This window comes from Pogona vitticeps, chromosome 3 (genome assembly GCF_051106095.1).
Source record: "Pogona vitticeps strain Pit_001003342236 chromosome 3, PviZW2.1, whole genome shotgun sequence".
Taxonomy (NCBI): Eukaryota; Metazoa; Chordata; class Lepidosauria; order Squamata; family Agamidae; genus Pogona; species Pogona vitticeps.
This window is the reverse complement of record NC_135785.1, coordinates 221,227,409-221,251,109: the sequence shown is the minus strand read 5'-3', so window position 1 is coordinate 221,251,109 and position 23,701 is coordinate 221,227,409. Positions and strand designations below refer to the sequence as shown.

The following is a 23,701-nucleotide window of genomic DNA, read 5'->3' as shown; positions in this document are numbered from 1 at the left end:
TTAGGGCAGAAATTGTTTCTTGCCTGTTTATTACTTTTACTGTATTTTTACAGCATATGCAATGGTCCTTTATATGCATGTTTTGTTTTGGGGTTTTTTGGTAAGCATCTGCTATTCCATTGTGCATGCAGAGGCTCTGTTGCACTTAACTAGGTGATCTCTGGCCCACACAGCTGTAGGTTGAAGTACATGTGGAGCAATACACACATAGGGTATTGCGCTCTGTGCTTCCTCACCATGATTCTGCCCATAGTTTGGGGGAATTCACTATAGAAATATCAACTTGCTATTCAGCGATTGGTTCAGTGTGTCTGCTCTTCAGGGTGAATAAAAACCAACACTTTTTTTAAAAAATCAAATCAATTTAATTTTAAATCGTTATTATTTATTTAACTTGTCAAAAATCTGTTTTTTGTAATTTAAATCTTGATTTAAATTATGATTATATTGATTTGATTTAAATCAAATCCACATTGCTGCTATTGGGTTTAAGCTGTAATTACAATGTGTCAGAAAAATATACAGTATTTAGATTCATTGTTTTTGCCACAGTTTTATCCATCCTAAAATTGGTTGTTGTGGGTTTTTTGGGCTCTTTGGCCGTGTTCTGAAGGTTCTTCTTCCTAACATTTCGCCAGTCTCTGTGTCTGTTATCTTCAAAGAACAGGAGTAGTATTCTGTGCTCTGGTGCAGTTTGTTTGAGAAACAAACTGCACCAGAGCACAGAGTGCTACTCCTGTCCTCTGAAGATGCCTCTGAAGATGTATGGGAAACTGCCATGTTGAAAAGCAGAAAGATGAAATTAGAGAGAGGAAACTGGTGAACTTGGGATATTTTAGTGAAGAAGTAACTGAAGAAGGTGCTGAGCTGAAGAAGAAAAAACACTGGTAGATCAATAATGTTTTTTTCTAGAGTACTGGGTTTGGAGAAGTGTTCTGCAGATAAAAGAAATGCTTTCACTAAAATGAGAAAGCTGTTCAGGTAAAAGAAATGATTATGATCAAAAAACAAAAAATGAAAATACCTAATTCCTATGTATTTTGTCAGAATATTCCAAATCAGTTCAGACTTTCAGAGTAGCTGTTTCTCTCTTTTTCAGCTTTGAAACTAATGAACACGAATCTGCACATGTGGTGGGTCAGAGAAAGGAAAGCAACCCTCTTCCAGAGCTGTTAAAGGTCTGATTTTTATTTGTTGACTTTAAGGAGCTAGGAAACACTATTTTTCACTTTAGTTACAAAGTGTTCAGTAGCTGGAGGATGTGAAGAAGAACATACACATGTGTGTATACATATATATGTATGTATGTATGTATGTATGTATGTATGTATGTATGTATGTATGTATGTATGTATGTATGTATGTATGTATGTATGTATGTATTAGTAAATAGACAAAAGTTGAAATAGAAATCTGTCATTTGAAAATAGAGGCCATGGAAACTAAGGCCTAAATCCAAAATAACATTAATTAGTAATCATACGCCACCAAATCTGACTTATAGCAACCCTTTTTCAGGCATGTCCAGGTAGAGAATACTGAAGAGTGGTTTACTATTCCCTTCTGAGGGATGGAACTGTGGAGCTTGCCCAAGGCCATGCAGGCTGGCTATACTCCTGGCTACGCAGCCAGATACCTAAACCACTGAGCTATAGCATTTGCAGATGTGAACTATGTACTAGCAAAATCAAGGAATTTTTTTCAGTTGTGCAAATGGTGATGACTTGTTCTTATGATTCCTTGGCAGATCACTTGCACAAGTAGTGCAGCTGAAAATGGTGTTGGATTCCCCCTTAATCATAGCCTGAAACCTGATGTCTTGGAGTGTAACATTATTTTACATTTGCAGAATGACGCAGCTGGGTATTGACCAGACTGGCCAGGAAATTAAACATGAGCAAAGCGCCAGGTTTAGATCAAAGTTTTCTGTATGTCTAAGGGTATGGTATGTAATGAGCAAGAATCTATTTTGCCCCACAGAAGTCTTTGGAAGCTTCAGGTGAGGGCAGAGATTTTAATAGTACGAAATTAACACTGGGACTGGGATCAATTTGGTGATGGTTTTTTAATATTAAAAGATCCCCACCTGCCCCTCCATCACAAACCCCCCAAAGTCAGCCCTAGGGTGCCTTAGAAGCTGAAATGGGGGTGTGTTTACAGATCTGGTTTACTCTGGCATAACTGCCCCAACTGGATTTTGCCCATAATTACATATTTTGAGATCACTGGGAGTATTACATACATAATTGCTTGACCTTTCATTTAATTCAATGTAACAATTAAATGTTACAGTTTTTAAAAATACATTATTGACATAGAATAAGTAAAATTGTATATTGTCACAGCTTCTGTTGGATCAGCATTCAAACTTGCATCGGTTTTCAGGTATCATATTGAATATGTGAATCTTCAGATGTCATCAGACAAATGGACCCAGTTCAGATTTATTAAAAAAATAATGTGAATAACTGGAATTGAATTAATTATATTCCAAACACAGGAGTAAGCAGGGTTAAAAGGATCTGCAACTGTGTTGGTGCATTTTATAAAAGCAAAATCTTACAGTCAGCAGTCAATCAAAGCAAGGAGCAATTGTCATGTTAATATGCATAGCTGAAATAGCATACAGAAGCATGTGTCATTGTTATCACAGTGGCATCCTGTGTGATGAGGCACAACATAGGTCTAACCTGCTATTCTGCCTCTCAGTTTATGTATCTTTGTATAACAGGTTATTTGTTACTATAAGATGTGGTGGTCGTGCTGATTGATACAATTTAATGGCAGGTGATATGTCAAATATGTTCCATCTATATTTATTTCTCTATGATGCTAGATGTTTATTTGGCACCATTATGAAACATATGATAATATTAATTATTCTTGAATGACACTGTCATCCATTGGGCACTGTGTTTAAACATATAATAGACATAGACTGGGGAGACCCAGGTTAAATTTGCTATCAGCCATGGATCACTCTCTGATCTTCGACCAATTGCAGTCTCTTACCTCAGGCTACCTCATAAGGTGGTTGGCAAGATCTGAAAGGGGAAAACTGTTGACTGGTGGTGCAAGCTTGTAAGACAGGCAGGATAATGTAGGCAGTAAGTAAAATAAAATTAATCTTTTGCATTAAAATGAAATGTAGTTCCATTCTCATCATTCATTAATAAAATCCTCTTGTTCTTTTCTTCATAGTTTTCAATCTCTGACAATAAGAACCTCTCTACAGAAGAGCTGAGCAGGTCCAGCACTCAGGAAGAATTAAAGAAAGCCAAAAGCCTTCCCAGTTTGGCTCATGAAGGCAAAACATCCAGCAATAACAGACAGATCAAAGAAGGATTTTTCCAGTATCTTGGGAGTTTATTTGGTATTTCTTCAAAATCTTCATACAAAGAAAATGAGCGAGCCACAGTTGGAGATGTACAAAACAAAACTGAAAAAGACATTTCAGATGTATCAAGCCATCATAAAAGTGGACCTAGCGAACATCTCAAATCAGAAATATTTGTCATTTCGACTACTGAAAATGAACTGGGAGCATCAAGCAAAAATGAAGACATTAAGGCTGTTGAAGCAACCAGTTCTGGCTCATGGCATTTACAGAAACCACAGAAGCAATTTGCTGAAGCATCTAAGTAAGTTCCAAAGTAGCTATATAAAATATGTTTTTATCTGTGCTAACAAGATCTGACATGGGGGTGGGGGTGTTCGGTACTGCATCTGTTAAAAGGTCCTTGGACAGACAGTTCCTAGAAGATACATGTTGCCTCAATATGGGAATACTAGAGTAACTCTGACCCTATAGTAGTATTTTAGTTGTGTATTAAAAATGTCTAAGGAAAGCCATCCAGGGTACTATGTTTATTTACATTTTACAGGGTAGCAGAATCTATGGAATTCAGTTGGATTCACTGTTTAATCATAAACATATTTATCAGAAATTACATTTCTACTGTAGGCTATGAATTTAGGTAGTACTGTTTTAATACAGGTTCTTATTTTAAGTATTAGATAGCGGTAACACTATAACACAGAATAATGGGGGGGAAACCTCATAAGTGGGATGGAAAGGGTCTCTATGACATGTCATATGTTTTTCTGCAGCCTATGTTTGAGCTTATGGGTAGATTTGAACATGTTTATGAATACTCTGGTGAGAAAAGCCAGATTACTCATAAACATGTTCGAACTTGCTTATGGGTGAACTGTCATAGAAATCCTCCCCTACTCATAAGTAATAATCTTTAGTATTGTAGTACTTCACTGTTACTATTAAATATAAATACATCTCAAAGTTTGAAATCAATTTTCATTTCTTAGAAAATCTTTTAAATGATATAAAAATAACAGATATATAAGCTTTATTTGTCAGTAGCATCCATTATAACTTTATTTTTAAATTGTTTTTGAAATTAATCAGAAGCAACAATTTCAACCCTGTGCTGGATAGGCACACTTAAATATACCAGGGCAGGATTTGAAAAAAATCCTACAAGGTCATGGTTTGGTTGGGGAGAGAGAAGGAAGCAATGTATTAGCTCTCAGTTTTGCTTTGCTGGTAAATTAACAAGTAATATATTGTCATGGTAGACAGAGTGTGGTACACAAAGAAATCCAGACTTCTGAAGCTGGTGGGGGCACATTTGTTTGTTCTGAGGAGAAATTGAAATTTTGGAAAAATTGAAATATCATCAATACTAATTTTCATATCAAACCAAGACTTACTTTATTGCTTTAACAACATAAAATGCTTCATTCATAATTTAGTTAACATATATAATTGTAACAGTTGCCACATTTATGAAATATGTACATGAATTGTTTTAAATTCTCCTTCTTTATGTAGACATAGTTGGATGATGCATTAGTTAGACGATCCCTAGCATTTTGAGAGAGTAAAACTTGTTCTTAAGAACAATTTCACTTCCAAAAGGGAAAATACTTATTGGTTATTCCCTCCCCCCCCCCCATTTCTACTTATTCTACTGGAAATTTTAAAAAAATTGTCTATGGAAAAAAAATGGGAGAGATTCAAACTTTTCCATTTTATCTCTTCCTCCCCCCACCGGGACTTAACATTTTTAAGTACAGAAATCATGGGTTCTGTATTATGAAGTCTCTAATCACCTATTTTAAATAAATCACTTTGCTCCTATAAACATTGTCTGAAAAGCATTGGCTGTTTCCTCTGAAATATATCCTGTTTTTCCACTTAATCCATCTCTTGAAAATTGTTATATTTCTGTCCTACCACACCCTATATAGATTAGAATATAATTCAAACATTAAAGAACTACAGACGTGACAGTTTCAATAAATTTTGTGGCACATAAGCACTGATTATGGATAACTGCCAAGTTTGAAAACCAGTTTGGCAACCTTGCATGCCACATTAGTGTGGGATTTTTGACTGTATTTCCTGCCAAGCTGATGACTGTATAGCCCATGTTTGTTTTCACTTATTCTCTGAAAGTTCACATAGAACTCATTTCAGTATGGTGATACAAGGAAGTGTTCTGTAGTTAAATCATTTCATTGCATTCTAGCAAACAGTAGAGACTAGTGAAGGGAAAAGATGAAAACGTTTCAAATGTTCCAGCATGAGAAACAAAAGATACAGTAATGGGGGAGAAACAACAGTTTATGTGCCTATGCTCCTTTTAGAGTGCAGCACCAAAAAGATACAAAGCCAGTAGAGCCAAACTTCTTCTGTAGGTGGCCAATTTTGAAACATTTGAGTTTTAAGAAGCTTCCTTATAGAGACACAGTCCATTACTCTCTATACTCTATGGCTTGCCAAGAGTCAGGCAAAGTCCCTCCTGGCCATTCCAGCATCTGAGTCATGGTTTTTCTATAGGCAGAGTATGCCCTTGCTGCATTACTGAGTTGTGGCTGATCCCCTGATTTCACATGATGTGGCACAGTGACTACAGCTTTCCTGCAAAGTATTAGCTGGACCTCCTAGTAAGCAGCTTTAGTGGAGCTTGGCTCACATTTTGTTTTATAAGAGAGAATGTCAAGAGGAGAGGCAGGCATGGAGATCATGGTGTTAAATTGTATAGCACTGTATTTTTAGTTTTTGTTTCTTCGTTCCCTATCTTGCCAGATTCTTCACAGATCTAACAAACTTTATACAGTATATCCATGCCATTCCTTTTTATATAGGCATGAAAGGTTTAGGTTTATGTGATAGGTGGAGGACTCCTCAACTGCAGTGCTTTTGCATTTAATAATTCCATCTTATTTTGTAATTAAAGTTATATTCTACTTTTCAGTTCTCTAGAGACCCCTAATGCAACTTTATTTCTCTACTTGAAAAAGGTCATTGTGAAAAATGTGTTGAAAAGCTATGATCCAGAGCTTGTAGAAGACAAGTGTAAATGTATCATTGTTTATAGGTTTCATGTACAGTGGTGCCTCGCTTGATGACGTTAATTTGTTCCAACGAAATCGCTGTAGAGCGAAAACATCAAACGAAATTTAAAAACCCATTAAAACACATTAAAAACTGGTTAATGTGTTCTAATGGGCGAAATACCTAATCGTCCAGCGAAGATCTTCCATATGGCGGCCATTTTCGGGTGCCTGTCTTGCGAAAAATGCCTCCTAAAAACATTAGGGAGCCATTTTGAGCAGACGGCGGCCATTTTGAAACCCAATGATCAGTTGTTTTGATCATCGTAATGCAAAGAATCGGTTCCCGAAGCAGGGAACCAATCATCGCAAAGCGAAAAAACCCCATTAAAATATCGTTTTGAAGCGGATTCATCGTTATAAGGTGTAATCATTAAGCGGGGCATGACTGTATCTGTTTTGGCTAGCCTTTCTTAATTTCCTGCCATTCTGTGTATAGTTAAAATGATTTAAATGATTTTTAAATTGCAAAGCTCAATTTGAATTGTGTCATCAGGAAAAAGTCCCATAGCAAAAGCAACCCATAAAAAAAGTAATCCTATAAAACTTTTTTAAATGGCACGTCTCTTCAACAAATACCTTGTAACAATATTTTTCAGCAGAGCTAGGAAATCAAACTACTGTGTGACCTGTGAAGACTGAGGTTAATTTTGCACTCCCTAGGATAACTTGCTTTTGGCAAAGACATCATTTTCCAGGCCTTGAGCCAAGAAAGGTGGAATTCATGTGTTCAGCCTGCAGCATGTTTGCAGGAAACAAAGGATAGAGGCCACAATACCCTTTAAGCAAATCCAGCTGGCTGATTCACAGAAACAGTTGTCCCTGACAGATGTATGACACTTTTTAGTTAGGAATGATAAGTACAGCAGTTTATCACTTGAAAAGCTGGATGGCATACATAGTCTGTTGGAGAAAACATGGTATAATATTTACAAAGTGAATAAATATGGTAGGTTACCATCAGGCAAAATTGAGTGCTATTTGATTTTCAGAATGCTCAAAAATTAGATGTATTTTATCAAATTTGTACAAAACAATTCTTTGTTTTTTAGTGTGGCAGATCTGAATATTTTAACATTGGTAAAACAACTTGTGTGTTTTAAAATACCTCCATCTAGTAGCCTTGTTATATGTTTCAATGATCAGAAGATAGGAGTACTTTTATACACCTTACTGTTTCAAGTGTTGCAGGAAAAACAGCCAATAGTGTTGTGGCATTGTGATGATGGACACATTTATTTGGTGAAAGCTTCCTTTGAATGCAAGCTACTTTATTAGATATATAGAGCGAAGCCTCAGTTCATGCAATTCTCAAGAACATAATAAAGACTTGTATTCGCAAAGGCTTTCACGGCCGGGATCTAAAGGTTGTTGTAGGTTTTTCAAGTTCTTTGGCCGTGTTCTGAAGGTTGTTCTTCCTAAGGTTTCGCCAGTCTCTGTGGCCGGCGTCTTCAGAGGACAGGAGTACTCTTGGAGGGGGGGGATTTGAACAGATACACACAAATCAATATTTTTCATAGTAATTCTATACATTCTCTTCTAGTAATAGTTCTGCATATCAGAAAGAAATATAAACAGTGAACGAGACAGAAAAATCAAATTCAGACAAATATATTGTTATTCTAATTATTGATTATGTAGCTGATAGTCTATCCTGTCTCTTCTGCAGCCATATGGATAACTATGTATCAGTCCACTATTCTATCTACCTTGTAACCATCTATATAATTGTGACCAAATTTTCCGATGGTCTTTTTTCTTTTTTGCATGTAGCCAGTCTGATAGTACTGTATGTCAGTGGTCCCCAACCTTGGGCCTCCAGATGTTCCTGGACTTCAACTCCCAGAAATCCTGGCCAGCAGATGTTGTAGTGAAGGCTTCTGGGAGTTGTAGTCCAAGAACATCTGGAGGCCCAAGGTTGAGGACCACTGCTGTATGTCCATTTCTGCGGTTTCAAGGATATTATCTGTTACTTCATCTATTTGCGGTGTTCTAAGTTCCTTCCAGTGTTTCGCAAAAACTATTCTTGCTGCTGTTATAATATGAATACAGTGGTACCTCGCAAGACGGTTACCCCTCAAAATGACGAATCCGCATGACGACGACGTTTTGCGGCAGCCATTTTGCTTCACAAAACAGTGATTCCTATGGGGGATTTGGGCCGTGCTTCATGGACGGTTTTTTTCGCAACACGACAATTTAGAACAGCTGATTGGCGGTTTGCAAAATGGCTTCCCTAGGGATGATCCTCGCAAACCGGGTGTTTTCGGGCCCATTTTTCGCAACACGGCGATTAAAAACAGCTGATTGGTGGTTTGCAAAGCGGCTTTCCTATGGCTGATCTTCGCTAGATGACAATTCTTCCCCATTGGAACGCATTAAACAGGTTTAATGCATTCCAATGGGGAAATACTTTTCGTTAGACAATGATTTCGCTAAACAGCTATTTCAGTGGAATGGATTATCATCGTCTAGCGAGGCACCACTGTAGTTAAATATGATTTTTCAGAGTCTAGTATATCTGGCAAGATATTTAATAGGAATAGGACCTTCCCATTTCTGCAGTTAAAAAGGTTGACTAAACCTTTGTGTTGTGTGTGACACTGAGCATGGAGAAAAGAATGAAGTGTAAAGAGTTGTCTGTGGATTCGAGAGAAAAAATTGTGGAAAAACATTGACAATCTCAAGGCTACAAGTCCATCTCCAGAGATCTTAATGTTCCTGTGTCCATTGTGCACAATATCATCAAGAGGTTTACAGCCATGGCACTGTAGCTAACCTCTCTGGATGTTGACGGAAGAGCAAAATTACTGAAAATTTACGACAGGTTGTTCAAATGGTCAATACAGAACCCAGATTAACTTCCAAACAAATTCAAGCTGATCAGCAAACGCAGGGTGCAACAGTGTCAGCTCACACTATCTGTCACCATCTGAATGAAAAGGGATGCTAGGGTAGGAGACCCAGGAGGACACAACTGCTGACAAAAAGGCATAAAAAAGTAAGACTGGATTATTCCAAAACTTATGTGACAAAACCACAATCCTTCTGGGAAAACATACTGTGGACAGATGAGACAAAAATAGAGCTTTTTGGTCAAAGACATCTTGACACTGTTTACAGAAAAAGAAATGAGGCATTCAAAGAAAAGAACACAGTCCCTACAGTCAAACATGTTGGAGGTTCAAAGATGTTTTTGGGTTGCTTTGCTGTGTCTGGAACTGGATGCCTTGACTGTGTAAACAGTATCATGAAATCTGATGATTACCCAAGAATTTTGGGGTGCAAAGTAGTGGCCAGTGTCAGAAAGCTGCATCTCCACCAGAGGTCATGGGTCTTTCAGCAGGACAGTGACCCAAAATGCACCTCAAAAAGCACTCAGAAATGGTTACAAACAAAGCGCTGGAGAGTTCTGAAATGGCCAGCAATGAGTCCAGATCTGAATCCCATAGAACAGCGATCCCCAACCTTTTTGGGACCATGGACCGGTTGGGGGGTGTGGGCTCTGCGTGGGGTGTGTGTGTCGTGCTCGCAGAGGATGTGTTGCAATTGTGACACGCCCGTCCACGAGCGTGATGCTCCTCCATGAGTGCAACATGCCCACCCACAAATGTGACACGCCCACCGTGCAGGGGGGTGGTGGAGATTTGTCTCCGTGGCCCAGTTCCAGGAAGCCCACGGACTAGCTTATGGACCCCTGCCATAGAACACCTGTGGAGAGATCTCAAAACAGCAGTTGGGAGAAGGCATCCTTCAAGTCTGAAGTCCCTGGAGCAGTTTGCAAAAGAAGAGTGATCCAAAATCCAGTAGAGATCTGTAAGAAACTCATTCATGATCGATTTCAGTTATTTTTTTTCCAAAGGGGTGCTCTCAAATATTAAGTTAAGGGTGCCAATAATGTTGGCCAGTGTATTTTTCAGTTTATATGTGGGATTGTATCAGATTTGTCTTTTCTTCTGATTTTTTGTGTTGTTCCATTGCAAACCAAAGAAACGAACATGTGAGTACCAAAATATTTGCAACTGCAACAATTTTCTGAGGGGAGGGTTGTATTTTCTGGCAGAATTGCAAGGGTGCCAATATTTTTGGCCATGACTGTAGGTGAGAGACCAGCTGCCGTGTGGCTCCTTCTCTCCCCGAACTATTGCCAGAAGAAGAGATCCTTGTAAGACTTTGAAGAACTATAAAAATTGCATCCAAGCATCGTTGTGTCTCTTGAGCCTCACAACTTTTGTGATTCTTATGTAGAAATGTATACGTGGTTCATTCACTGTGTGCATATCTCGTGGACCATGGGCCTCCCAGAAAGAATTAAAATGTTAGTAGCACTAATGGGTTTGAAAATGGGCATATCCTTATTAGGTCCAGTGACCTTCAACCAGGTTATAAATGAGCAGGAAACTTAGTTTTGAGTACCTGTCCTAATTTGCTTCTGAATGCCCAAGAATTATGCAACTTTATTGTATTTATTTGCAGGTATAGTGTCTTATTGTCTCTTTATCAGGTTTAAGAGTGTTTGTATACTTTCCAAATGTAGTCACTGGTATTGTATTTGACCAGTATATATTCAGCAAACTGAGTAACTTAGAGAATCTATTATTGTCCTCTTCACCACACCTATTTGTAATTTTTGTAAGATTAGCTAACGGTGGGTAGATATGAAAATATTGAACAGTGATTCTTATACTGTGCTGTGAAGGAAATGTGGATAGAATTCTCTTCATGTGCCTGATGTCTTCCCACTTGTGTTATATCGTATTAGCCCTAGCTTCTCAATTGCCATGGCTGCAAAATACCCAGCTAATAAAGTACAATTAATTAATTTGAATTTAAATTTGGATAATTACTTTCCTGATATTCTAGAATCTTTTTATTAGAGTAGACTATGTCTAGATGGGCGGCATATAAATGCAATAAATAAATAAATAAATAAATAAATAAAGAAAGAAAGAAAGAAAGAAAGAAAGAAAGAAAGAAAGAAAGACAGTGGATAATATATTCAAGTGTATGTTTGAAGATTATGGGGTTGGAAGGCTTTTTGACAGTACAAAATGAATTCATGTTTTGTACATGAAGCATGAGGACCTAAATATTTAGGCATGCACACACTTTCCCATCTATATACCCATGTCTATCTTCCCTCCACTTTTCTTAGCAGGAAAGTAAAATAGTGAGATTACTCTTACTTCATGTGGATCTAGCTCTTCTCGTCCCTTATAGTTTCCTTTACATAGCTTCTTCCCTTTTCCCCTAGAGCCCTCCTCCTGATTGATTCATGGACATGTTGATAAAGCCAGATCTAAATAATGTAAAATTAAGGTTTAATTTTAGCATGAAGAAAGGGAAGACCTTTTGTTCCATGTTTAAATAAGCGTGCGTGCTTACTTGTACTTAGACATGAGAGTTTCATATTCATTTCCTGGGGGAGACGAATATGAAGCCCACCAGCACAGGTGTCCTATTAGTCCTTCCCTGCCTCCCAGAACCAGCCTGGTCCACTTACTGCTCCTCTGTGCAAATGCGCACTAGTGGCAACAACATCACACCACTCACAGATGTAGTTCTGCTGGTGCTTCCCCACCTGTCCCCTCAGCTGACCATTCAGCTTAGCGGGGAGACTTGTCTTCCCACCTCCTCACTTGAATGGCCAGCTGTGGGAAGAGGCAAGGCAGTGCCTGCAGGACTAACTCTGCAGTTGGTGTGATGTCCCTACTGCCAGGTGTATGTGCACTGAAGAGCCTGGTAAGTGGACTGGGCTGGTTCCGGGGGGCAGGGAAGAACTGTCACAACATCTGTATTGGCAGACTTCGTATTTATCTCTCTTGGGAGATGAATACGAAGTTCCCACGTTTACTACTTCATAGGGAAAAGTGCTCAGAATTAAACCAATATACTGTGGTAATGTTTGACTTTTCATAGGCTTAGTTTTATTTTAATGCAGTTGATCAAAATGTATTTTCCAAAACTTCCCATTACTTAAAATTCAGTGGATTGAGTGCTGTTGATGTACTGTAAAGAGAAACACCTTAATTTCATATGTTACAAAACAAAAAGTGCTACTAGAATGAAATAAATGATGTCTGGTCACAATGTTTCATGTATGTTTCATGTACCTTAAAACAATACTTAAACTATTAGTTGTAAACTGAATTATTATTTCAAAAATGTCTAGAAAATATAACTCAGTAGTTTGATACCTTGTTTTTAAAACGTTTCATTTAACGGCTGTTACTCTCCCTCTACTGTTAGCCTTGAGCACTGCTATGACCTTCACAGCAGTGGCAAAATGTTGACCGTAGAATTCTTAATGTGTAGGCAGTAGAGTGTGTAGACAGATGGAGCTGTTGGAATATATGATTTGCTTTCTTTTTCTCCAGAGACTAAGAATGGCACCTGAATTATATACAGATAATCTGTCCCAGCTGTATCTCTGTGACTCCCATTAGCTGCACTAGGGTTTTTATATGTGCAGAGAGAATGTATCATATTTACTTTAGGTTTCTATGTCTAGAATAGTTTTAGACTTCTAAAATACATTTTACCTTCAGAGTGAAAAGGTAAGTTGCTTCAGTTCATGCATTAAAATTACATTTAACTGTAAAAATAAGGTGTGGGTGCTTCTGATTATTCCATCCAAGAGACAGGTATCCATAACAGAAAAGCAGTAGTTTCCCCATAGCCTTAATAAAGCTGGACACCTCACTGTGGGTCACTGAAAACGTGTTAGGTGTTCTGAATTGACATTCTGATTGCTTCTTGCACACTGAAATAATAGGTTAATCTGTAAAGCTTGTGCACATGGGTTGATTGAATAACTCCATTGTGAAACTGTCATCCTTTTCCACAGTTTCAGTAACTCTTCTTCTAACAAGGGTAAAATGTTGAGATTGCCCATAGCCATCTCTTTCCTCCATTTCATTTTGAAATTGCCCTTTATTCATCACAGTTATACATTTAGGTGCATCTTGAATGAGCATCACAGAGATCAAAACTATAAGTAGCCCTTTTCATATCTGCTGCACAATATTTTCTGTGAAGGCAGTTTCTGCATTCAGCTAAAATTATAGAAGAATGTGGCATGCATGTTTACATACATGTCATCAATCTTCAGTGGTAGGGACAAAAATAACATGACAGATGTTATTGGACTAGGATTTAACCAGATCTTGCATATAGCTTGCATTTAACCAGATCCTAGCCCTACCTAGACAGAAATACTCCTCAAAGTGTGCCTCAAATCTGTTTTTTTTAAATCACTACATTAATGATTGCAGTACTATGGGGACTGAATTATTTATATTTGTGCCTCCTTTAAAACTGCTTGGTTGAGCGCACCAAGGAATGTTTGCTAATGTGCCAATAATGCTATCCCTTTCGTTCCAGAAAAACAACATGTGACCTGGGTGCACCTTCAGTTACATATGCTACTTATCGAGGGTCTACAAGGATTAAACAGCTGCTTAAGAAGCAAGCAGAATTGGAGCAAGAAGAAGGAAACCTAACCAGCATTAACAGTTCTACTACTGAGATCAAGGAAAATCAGACTGCAAACTTTCCGAACTCAGAAATTACAATAAAAACAAACCCAGAAAGTGAGGATGACAAAAAGGATTTACAAGTAAACATATCTTTGGCAGAAATGGACTTGGAAGGAAGTTCCAAGGATATCTTGGATAGTGGTGAACACAGAGAACTGAAAAACAAAAGTACTTTCATGACAGAAATGGAAACCATCAAAAATTGCATTGAAGAACTAGTTTCTGTGAAACATTCATTGGTTTCCAACACCCCAGAAGGTAATAGGAACCTTTTTCTGGAGCCAGTATTGCTACCAAAGGAAGCCAATTCCAGTTGCCAAAATAGAGATCCTGTTAAAATGAATTCAGAAAACAGCAGATTGCTTGGAGAGGGAGAGAAGATGTTAGGAGAAATACAAATGCAGCTCCAGTCAAACAGTGCTGCCATTGTTGGCTCTCAAAAAGCAATGCATATTTGTGCTTTTTCTAACAAAGAAAGAAAAGAAACAACACAACATGAATTTTCATTTCATCCCAGTGTACACTCAACTGATAATGAGCAACCATTGCTGGAAGATAAATCTTCTGCTTATAGTTGGACTGAGGAATTCAAATCAAAATCACCTAGCCAAGTATGTAGTTTGAATAATACTGTTTCGAAGGGTGAAGCAGTTGACCAAGTGGTAAATATAAAGGAAGATACACACAAAAATGTAAAAACTGAACACAAGGAACAAAACTATCAAGTTATTTTACAAGATGAACTTCCAGTACTTCTGCAAAATTCAGAATGCAAAGAAGTCACATTAAAGGTTGATGTGAATACCCCAGCGGAACCCACAGACATTGTTACAGATAGAGGCACATTCAACAAGAATGGCACAGAGAGTGAAAATAGCACTGGGTTACCGATGCATGCTGGTATGCAGAACAATTCTAACTTTTCAGTGATTTCCGAAACTGAAATTAATGATGCTGCCATAAGAAATTTGTGTGTGCCTGCTATGGAGTTTGGTCACGTTGGGATGACAGAGGTTCCGCTTGATGCTACAGAGATAAACAATACAAACACTTGTCTGTTAGTTGTTGAATATAACAATATGGAATCCCAGGTAGCATGTTCTCCTGACTTAACTGTGGTGCCAGTAGATGGGGTCATTCGAAGCTCTGAAGCTAAAGATGACAGCTGCCATCATTTTGCCAAGAGAGATGAAGCTGACATTCTGGTCAAAACATCAGGCAGTTTAAAAGTTCTTCTTCAACTGGAAAACAACACAGGAACTGCTACTACACCCAAACATATTTTTTCACCACTAAATAGCTTGGCTAAATCTGCAGAAACAAATGTTCCACTATTCAATGAAATGAGAAATCATTTGGAAAGTAAAATAATTCTTCCTGCTCTTGAAACTGAAGATGTCACCACAGTGTCTCCTACAGACATATGCCTTCCCAAGGATTCTCTTCCTGATATAAATCTAGAAAAGAATAACACCGCACCTATTTTTAATTCTCCTTCATTAACAGATTTTGTTGCTAATTCTTTCATCTTTGAAGATAACATGCATTTGGACACTGTGCCTAAAATTGTGCCTAATTATGAAAAACAGAGTTTGTTGGAGGCTTCAGGTTCTCTGACTGATAAACAAGAAAACATTAAGCAGTCTTTGAGAGCCCCAGCAGTAGTTGGTTCTGCAGAGTCTAACTGTAGCAGAGTCTCTCCTCTTGAAAACGTACCTCATTCAAAAGTCTCTGGATTCTTGTGTCCTCTTTCTGCTGCTGAATCTGAAAATCTAATTTGTTTTTCTAATGCGTCCCTGGAAGCTGGCAATACCGTTAAAAATAATATTCACTCTGACCCTGCTGAAATAAGTGACACTAGATGTGAGATTTGGTCATGCTCTGAAGAAAGAGACAACAAAACTGAATCTTGTCCAGTGCACTCCAAATCAGTTTTGGCAAAAGAAGACCTTCCCATTTCTGCAGTTGAAAAGACTTCTTCCTCTGCTACTTGCTCTGAAGATACCTCAAAATGTTGTTCGCCTGTTGGTGAAACAACAGATGTTGTTTTCTTGCACAAAATTAATTTTCTTCCTATTAAGTCTGAAAATTTTGCAGGCCAGATTTCACTTAAACGTGAATCAAACTTTTTGCCCCCTGAATCACCTTCTGAACATGCTTACCTGTCTCCATTATTACAGCCAGTTGCCTATAATGTGACAGATGTAGAACCTGTGAAAGCAGTCTTAGGAGTATCTTCCAGAACACAGGAAAGCAAAGATGTTCAAGAAACATCCTCAGGGCAACCAAGCCTTCACTCTCTTGCGGGGACTACTTCAAAAAACCCTGCTGAAATGGACAATCCAGCAGTTACTGCCTTGTCTGCAGAATTAAATGGCCTCTTCTTCGAGAAAACATTGAAAGATGTTGAAACAGAAAAGCGAGTGCAAAATAGATCTCCAGACTTAACTGTTTTGTTTAAAATAGCTGATGAACTGGTTGATGCAGTTCTGCATTTAGCCATCGAAGAATTAAGATCAAAGCAAACAGCTGGTGTCTGCCAGACTAATGACATTAAGGACAATTTATTAGAACCCAGCCTTCAAAAAGATCAGAAAACTAGAAAAATGCTGTCAAAATCAAAAGAAATCCCATCAAGGAACTCAGCTTTAATACATGTTAATGAAAGTTGTATCAGAAAGCTTGCTGGAGTTAAAGGGGAAGAGACACTTGGCACAGATAAAAGGATGTCATTTGGCATTACTGATGAAATTGACCTAGCTCTAATAGCAAAAGAAATAGTTGAGGAAGTTATTAATGCAGCCAAACAAAATCTGATGTGTAATCACGAGGAAAATCTGAGTAAGACTGTTTCTCAGAATTCAGGTCTTGGGTCTAAGACCAAAGTATCAGAGGAACTTAAAACAGTCAGGGAATTAACAGATGAATGTTGTTCAGTATCCTCTGATGCAGTTCCTAGACTAATAGGTCAGGGTAAGGTAGCAAGCTCCTTCACACCTTTGAAAGAAGAAAGCAAAGATCAAGAAATAATACCAAACAATGTTTTTCCATGCCAGACAAATGGAGATGAGCAGCTTGGCCCTATAGTTGCAGTAGAACCCAGTCATACGGAAGTAGATAATAACAAAAATACTAAAGATATCAATTACATTACACATAGGACAGATGCTGGTGACAACATTGGTAACTGGACTGCTGATAATAAATCTAAGATTTCTACATGTTCAATAAATGGAAAGGTGGTTATTACAGAAGAACAGTTGTTATCTTGCCCCTTGGTGTCAGTCAGTGTGACATCTTGCACCTCAGATTCTGAGACATATACCTGCACCTCAGGCAAAGCCAAAGATGAATATGTACCTATAGGTTCCCTTGGAGATAATATGAGGAAAGTTCATCCTGAATGTATTTTCAAAGAAGTCAAAGATGCTGCATTTTTAAGAGAGAAATCACATGAAAGCTGTTATGAAATAATTGGTGAAGGAGGCTACAGCAAAGTTGAAAAATCTTGCATAGCATCTGACTTGTCTATAGCGAGCCAGTCACCAAAGACAAGCCCAAAGTCAGATTTTGCTCAGGAGGAAGAAGCAGTAGCTGGGCAAGATTTTAGTATGGCTAATGTTTTCAAAGAAAGTTATCTGGATGTTCATGATGACAGAGATGAAGCAAAATCCCCAAAGGTTTTAACTTTTTCTCCTCCAGCAGAGTGGGAAGGCAATTCTTCCTTCACAATTTTATATGAAGATGCTCTTTACAATGAAAGTGACTGTATTTCCACAGAAGAAACAGAGCATCCTTTATCTCCCCCTGATCATTCCTTGGATAATAATCAGCAGCTTGCAATGTGTGTATCGGGAAAGGGCAAGCTTGAGTCTGATCATCGTTATAAAGAAAATGACCAGTCACGTAAAATGCTAGACAACACCTGTCCAGAAACATTTCTGACAGTGGAAGCAAAACGGTACAGAGTTTACCCCTTCTCTTTATCTCCTATATACGAAGATGATAGTTCTCAAGAGGACATACATTCCACTGACATATCACCAGGAGGTCATCTTAATGAAAAATCCACAGAGAGCCAATCCTTATCTGTTTTATCACTTCTGCAGTCAGTATCTGAACGACTTAAATCTAGTAACTGTTATAATGAAGAGGAGGAGGAGGAACTATGTGAAGGTAGCAGCCAGGAGAATGAGGAAGAAGCCTATATTGATAGCCATTACTCAAACAACTCAAGCACTGCAGTCCCAGAAAACATTACACAGAGTGAGTTGCTTTTTAGATGCTCACATTTTCTTTCTAGTGAAGCTCTTAACACAGAAGAGGCCTTACCTTTTAAATCAACGTACTCGGCTCACCTTTTACAAAAATCTGATTCTAGCATCAAGTCTTTTTCCAGAAGTGCATATAGTGAACGTTTGCACAGTAGGAGAAATTACTTAGGTGAGAAAGAAACTCAGTTTGGAAGCATTTTGCTGCCAAAGGATCAGCAACCGGAAAACAGCAGCTTACAAAAACTGACAACTTCTCAAGGGGTAAAATGCTCTTCATCAACTTCATGTATATAACAAAACTATATGCATTTAACTTCATTTATGGAATTACATGTGTAACAAAACTATAGCATGTACTTCATTTTATTTAGATATAATCTTTTGTATTCAAATGTGTGGGTGTGTTTGGGTTGACTATGTTCAATATTTTTGTTGGTTTTCTGTTTCTAAAACAGCTACAGTGGACTCTCGACTTACAGAATTAATCCGTATTAGAACAGTGGCCACAAGCTTTTGGCTTCCCGGGCTTCAAAACCCTCTCCACTGCCCTCAACGGGAAGCAGAGGGCACCGGGGATGGGAGACAGAGGGCAGTGGAGGGGGGTTCGAAGCCCAGGAAGCCGAAACCGGCAGCAGGCGCAGAGCGGCTTTCGGTTTCCCGGGCTTCAAAACTCCTTCCGCTGTCCTCTGTCTCCTGTCCACGGTGCCCTCTGCCTCCTGTGGGGACAGGAGGCAGAGGGCAACGGGGACGGGAGACAGAGGGCAGCAGGGGCGGCTTTGAATTTCCTGCCCTTTCCCCCTGCCTTTCGTAGGTTGAAGCTCCGGCTGCACGTCAAGCCAAAATTTTGCGGCCAGAGCATTTTGTACCTCAAAATTTTTGTAAGTAGAGACCTTCGTAAGTCGAGGGTCCACTGTATAGCCGTGTAGAGAAGTCCAGTTGCCTGTGTGGTCACACAGCAGCTTACATGACCAGGAAAGTGACTGGACGTCTCTGTCATCACAACTATGTGTGCAGTTGATTGAACAGGATACTGGCCAAAATATGTGGCCTTCATTTTTAATTGGGTTTGGTTTGGTTTACTAATCCTGTCATCATGGTTGGTGGGGTGATATTACTTCCATAGTTCAGCTGTAGTAAAAGAAACATGCACACATCCTTGTGCTGAATACATTGTTGGAGTCCATTTCTTGTATCACTATACAGTACTATTATCCATGCTGTAGTGAGCAAGAGAAATGTTATGTGTTATGTTTATTCATCTAGTTCACCTGGTATAGAGATTATTTGTTTCACAGACTTGTAAAATGAAAGGAGGATTACCTCAATTACCAGAAGTGAAGAACACACATCTCTCTCTTGCCATTTTCTGTCATATAGGAAAGGGGACAGGAGGGACAGAAATGTCATGCATTAATCATTTACGATGTGTCATCAAGTCAGTTTCGGGCTATAGCAAGGGGTTTCAAGTCTGATCTCAGGATGCTTTCACAGGGCATAGCTTCTGCCTTTAATCAAAGCATTCAGATTAGGTTTTTCTTGAATTAATATACCAATTTTATGTTTGAAGACACTTTTGGCTGTTTCCAGCCTAGCTTATTAGTACTGGATCTCACTGCTAGTGTATAAGGATGAAAGTTAAAAAAGAGGATCTCACAGCATATTATCTGAGTTTTGAACATGATAGTGAATCTTGTCATTTAAGGAGAAAATACGTTAACACTTTGCAGTACCTTGTGACCTGAGGAAACTGGGGGTTGAGGATTGTAACCTTTTTAGGTTTTACAATGGTTTTAATGTTTGAACATTTTAATTTTGCATTTTAAACAGTTTCATTTTAAATTGTTTTAAACATCTTGTTTTCAAATGGTTTTATACTGCTCTGTAACCCATCCTGAGATCCTGTGAGATAGGACAGGCCGAAAATGTTTTGAATAAATAAAAGTAATCAGTGAGTTTCGCCTGTCAGTGATTTTTAGTGTAGACGTGACACAAGAAATGCAAAAATTATAAGCCTTCATCCACCCACTACCAATTATTTCCCCCAAGAGGCCTGCTTATACAATTAAAGGAACATGTCTCTAAAGGCCTACTGCTTAAAATATCACTTAGTGTAGTGCAGCACTGAAATAATTATTTCCTCTTCATTATAATTTCAGTGTCCTGTTGACAGGGAAAGGCTTAAATGTAATCCAAGACCCGGAAAAGTGAGTAACCGTTTCATTGTATAAGTGAATATGAATAAAGAATTGACTTCTTTGTCAGAAACATTTCAGAGAATCTATTGAATGTGGAAATCTATCCACATTTTTCTGGAATGTAATTAGCATACCTGGTCGCTAGAATACTTTTGAATTTATTCCCGAAGGCTTTCACATTCAATGGTTGTTGTAGGTTTTTTGAGCTGTTTGGCCATGTTCTGGAGGTTTTCCTTTGTAACATTTCACCAGTCTCTGTGGCCGGCATCTTCAGAGGACAGGAGTTATTGTTTGTATTGTTTGTTTGTTTGTTTGTTTGTTTGTTCATTTGTTTGTTTGATTTGTACCCCGCCTATCTGGCCCACCGGACCACTATTACTGCCTTGTCTGCAGTATTAGGAAGAAAAACCTCCAGAACACAGCCAAACAACCTGAAAAACTACAACTTTTAAAATTTTTTTTACTTCATTTGCAAACTTTTAACTTGAAAGCAAGTTGAGTATACAGTATGTTGCATGGATTAAAAGTGCTGACTACATAAAACAGGGAGCAGAACATATATGTAAATATATGTACATCAGTGTTTTGGTTTTGTTAAGGAACTAAATATTGTAGCCTTTGATTAATGTCATTGCATTGTATTTCAGATGGTTATTTGTGGTGTTTACGGCAACATAAAGAAGCATGAAATTTACCATGATGTGGTAGATGCTACAGCATGGGTGTTGTCAAAAGAAGTATTGATCAGAGTTGTTAGAGGATGGTAAGAAACATGTATTTTTATAACTGAAGGCCTCTAGCTTACTGTAATTAATGACACTGGCTTTGATTTTTTAAAAATAATATATTAATAGGAATATTTGACAGATATTTAACAGCAGGAATAGATTTAAATATCCATTTAACTGTAGTCAGTTTTGACTGTAAAGGAGGAGTCTATAGTTAGTAATACTTATTTAATACAATGGTTTGAATATTTGCATTTTTGAATATATGCAGATTGTCATCTAAGAGAGTAGAAACGTCTTGAAAATTGGCATGTCTTTAAGTTAAAAATAATGTCTTACTAACTAAACAATAGAAAGAAAAACTCAGTTGAAAGAATGAAAAACATGTATGATGTTAATTACAAGAATTGGCAAAATCAATCACATTTGATGTTTGTGAATATATTTGGAAATAATTTTCCATTGTGGGTTAGCATGTAACAAATGTTGCGTAAGAAAACATCTAAATAGCATATATAACTTGAGAGACTAAAGAAAATAGCAGAGTTGATAGCCATAGTGGTCGTAAGACCAGATGGGCGGGGTATAAATAAAATAAATAAATAAATACAAAAAAGAGAGAAGAAAAGAAACATGTTATGTTCTTCAAATAGATGGCCTGACATGTTATATCAGGCCATCTATTAACATTATCATTGTTTGCTTCACAGGACAAACATTTTTCAATGAGAGTTATTAATTCATCCCATTTCTCATTCCACTTTACAAGTCCCTCTCCCGAGCCTGATGGGAGCTGCCGTTCCCCCAGCTGATCAGTATTTCTCTGTTTTAAACTCACCTTTTCTTCAGCTTCTTTACTTAAATTGCAATCTGTGCAAAAACACATGCAGCACATCTGATAGACTACAAGTGCTGGAGTAGCCTCCAGCAATCACTAATTACATAGTTTCCTCAGCATGTTCTGTATACATGCTTTTAGAGAACGGTTGTGCAAGAAATGTTTTTATGTTCTTGAACCAACGACAATTTCATTGAACTGGCCATGTCATCAGGATGCCAGATGGCATTGGATTTTGCTAAATTTCCTAAATGCTGGTCCGCAGATGTTCTTGAGTGTAAAATTTTCAGAAGCTTTCACCACTAGTTGTGCTCGCCAAGATTTTGAGAGCTGTAATCCAAGAACATCTGGGGACCCAAAGTTGGAAACCATTGCACTAAAGACGATATTGATGGAATTTAATATTAATTGTCTCCTTTGACCAAAACATCTGGTGAAATGTTGTCAAACAAGGAGCTGAACATTTTGAAATAAAAAGAACCAAGGATGCACAAAGGAAGAAGAGAATGAAAAGGCAAGGGTGTAAAATCTCAGTAGCCCAATAAAGTCAAGATCTTTTAACTTGACCCTACTGTTTCTGTATCTTCCAGGCATGGGATGCGCTAGTTAGTCATCTGCATGGTCACCAAAACCTTAGCCACTCACTTCTTTTTTCTCTAAATTGTGAATCTCATGGAAATTGTTGTCTTTGAAAATGAAGGACAAACTATATACAACAATACTGTAACAATCCAAATCTATAGAGTGTGCTTAGAAAACTATATTTTCCCCAGTGCTTTTAATTAGTCAAATAAGCTGCTCAGGAACACACTTGACATGTTTTGTTGTTTAGAAAGGGACTGAAAAAAACACATTTTAAAAAGAGACAAAGAGTGAGTTGTGCCAAGCAGTGGAATTAGCAACAGGCAAAACCCCTGTTTTACACTACAAATATATTTTGTATATTGACTTGCACGGTAAATTACTGGGGTTGATTGATATGGAAGATATACATATCAGAAGGAGCAGTTCTGACAACTGATATATGTGAGAGAATATTTATGAATGGAAATACAAACTTTTGGTTCCTGGCTAAAGAGCTCCTGTTGTGTATTTATGGGACTAAATGTGAGAGTATTAGTAAGAGCTGAGTGTTAGTATGAAGTGTGGGTTAATGCTGTTAAAGGTGTTAAAATTTTGTTTATAAAGTTGTGTGTGAGAGAGAAAATGGAAGGATTCAGTTGGGCACTCATTCTGCATTTGTTTCAATGCTTTTGTGGCAGAGTATATACAAAAATGTTGAGTAATAAAAAGGAACAAGTGCTTCTGTTATAGTTGTTGCAATGGTAACTGTGTGGCAGCTTATTTATATTGTAATATTTTTTAATATAGCTGGGTTTTGTATGAAAAACCAAGATACCAAGGTCAGAAATATATTCTAGAAGAAGGAGAGAAGATGCTAAGTGATATCCTGAATCTTCACTGTGAGGAACACCAAGGAAACATCACCATTGGTTCAGTCAGACAAATAATGAAGGTGTGTACTTTGCTGTTAGAGAATCAGTGTAGTGTAGCAGCTAAAATGTTAGACTAGGACTCAGGAGATCTGGGTTCAAATCCCTGTGATAAACCACTCCTTGAAAATCTCATGTACTTTGAAAATTCTAGTAAGGTTGCTGTAACTTGTAATTGAATTGTTGGAACATGACATTTTTATGTTAAGTGTTAA

General features: G+C 37.9%; 1 protein-coding gene across 1 annotated transcript in view; it reads left to right on the top strand.

The window, feature by feature from the left end:
• The window catches only part of CRYBG3 (crystallin beta-gamma domain containing 3), a 76,375-nt gene that overhangs the window by 12,300 nt on the left and 40,374 nt on the right, over positions 1 to 23,701 (top strand). Inside the window, exons 2-7 of the mRNA XM_078389825.1 lie at positions 1,100 to 1,178; positions 3,202 to 3,641; positions 13,804 to 18,493; positions 20,389 to 20,436; positions 21,075 to 21,190; positions 23,365 to 23,509. Of these exons, the coding sequence (XP_078245951.1) occupies positions 1,100 to 1,178; positions 3,202 to 3,641; positions 13,804 to 18,493; positions 20,389 to 20,436; positions 21,075 to 21,190; positions 23,365 to 23,509 (5,518 nt within the window). The remainder of the gene's footprint in view (positions 1 to 1,099; positions 1,179 to 3,201; positions 3,642 to 13,803; positions 18,494 to 20,388; positions 20,437 to 21,074; positions 21,191 to 23,364; positions 23,510 to 23,701) is intronic.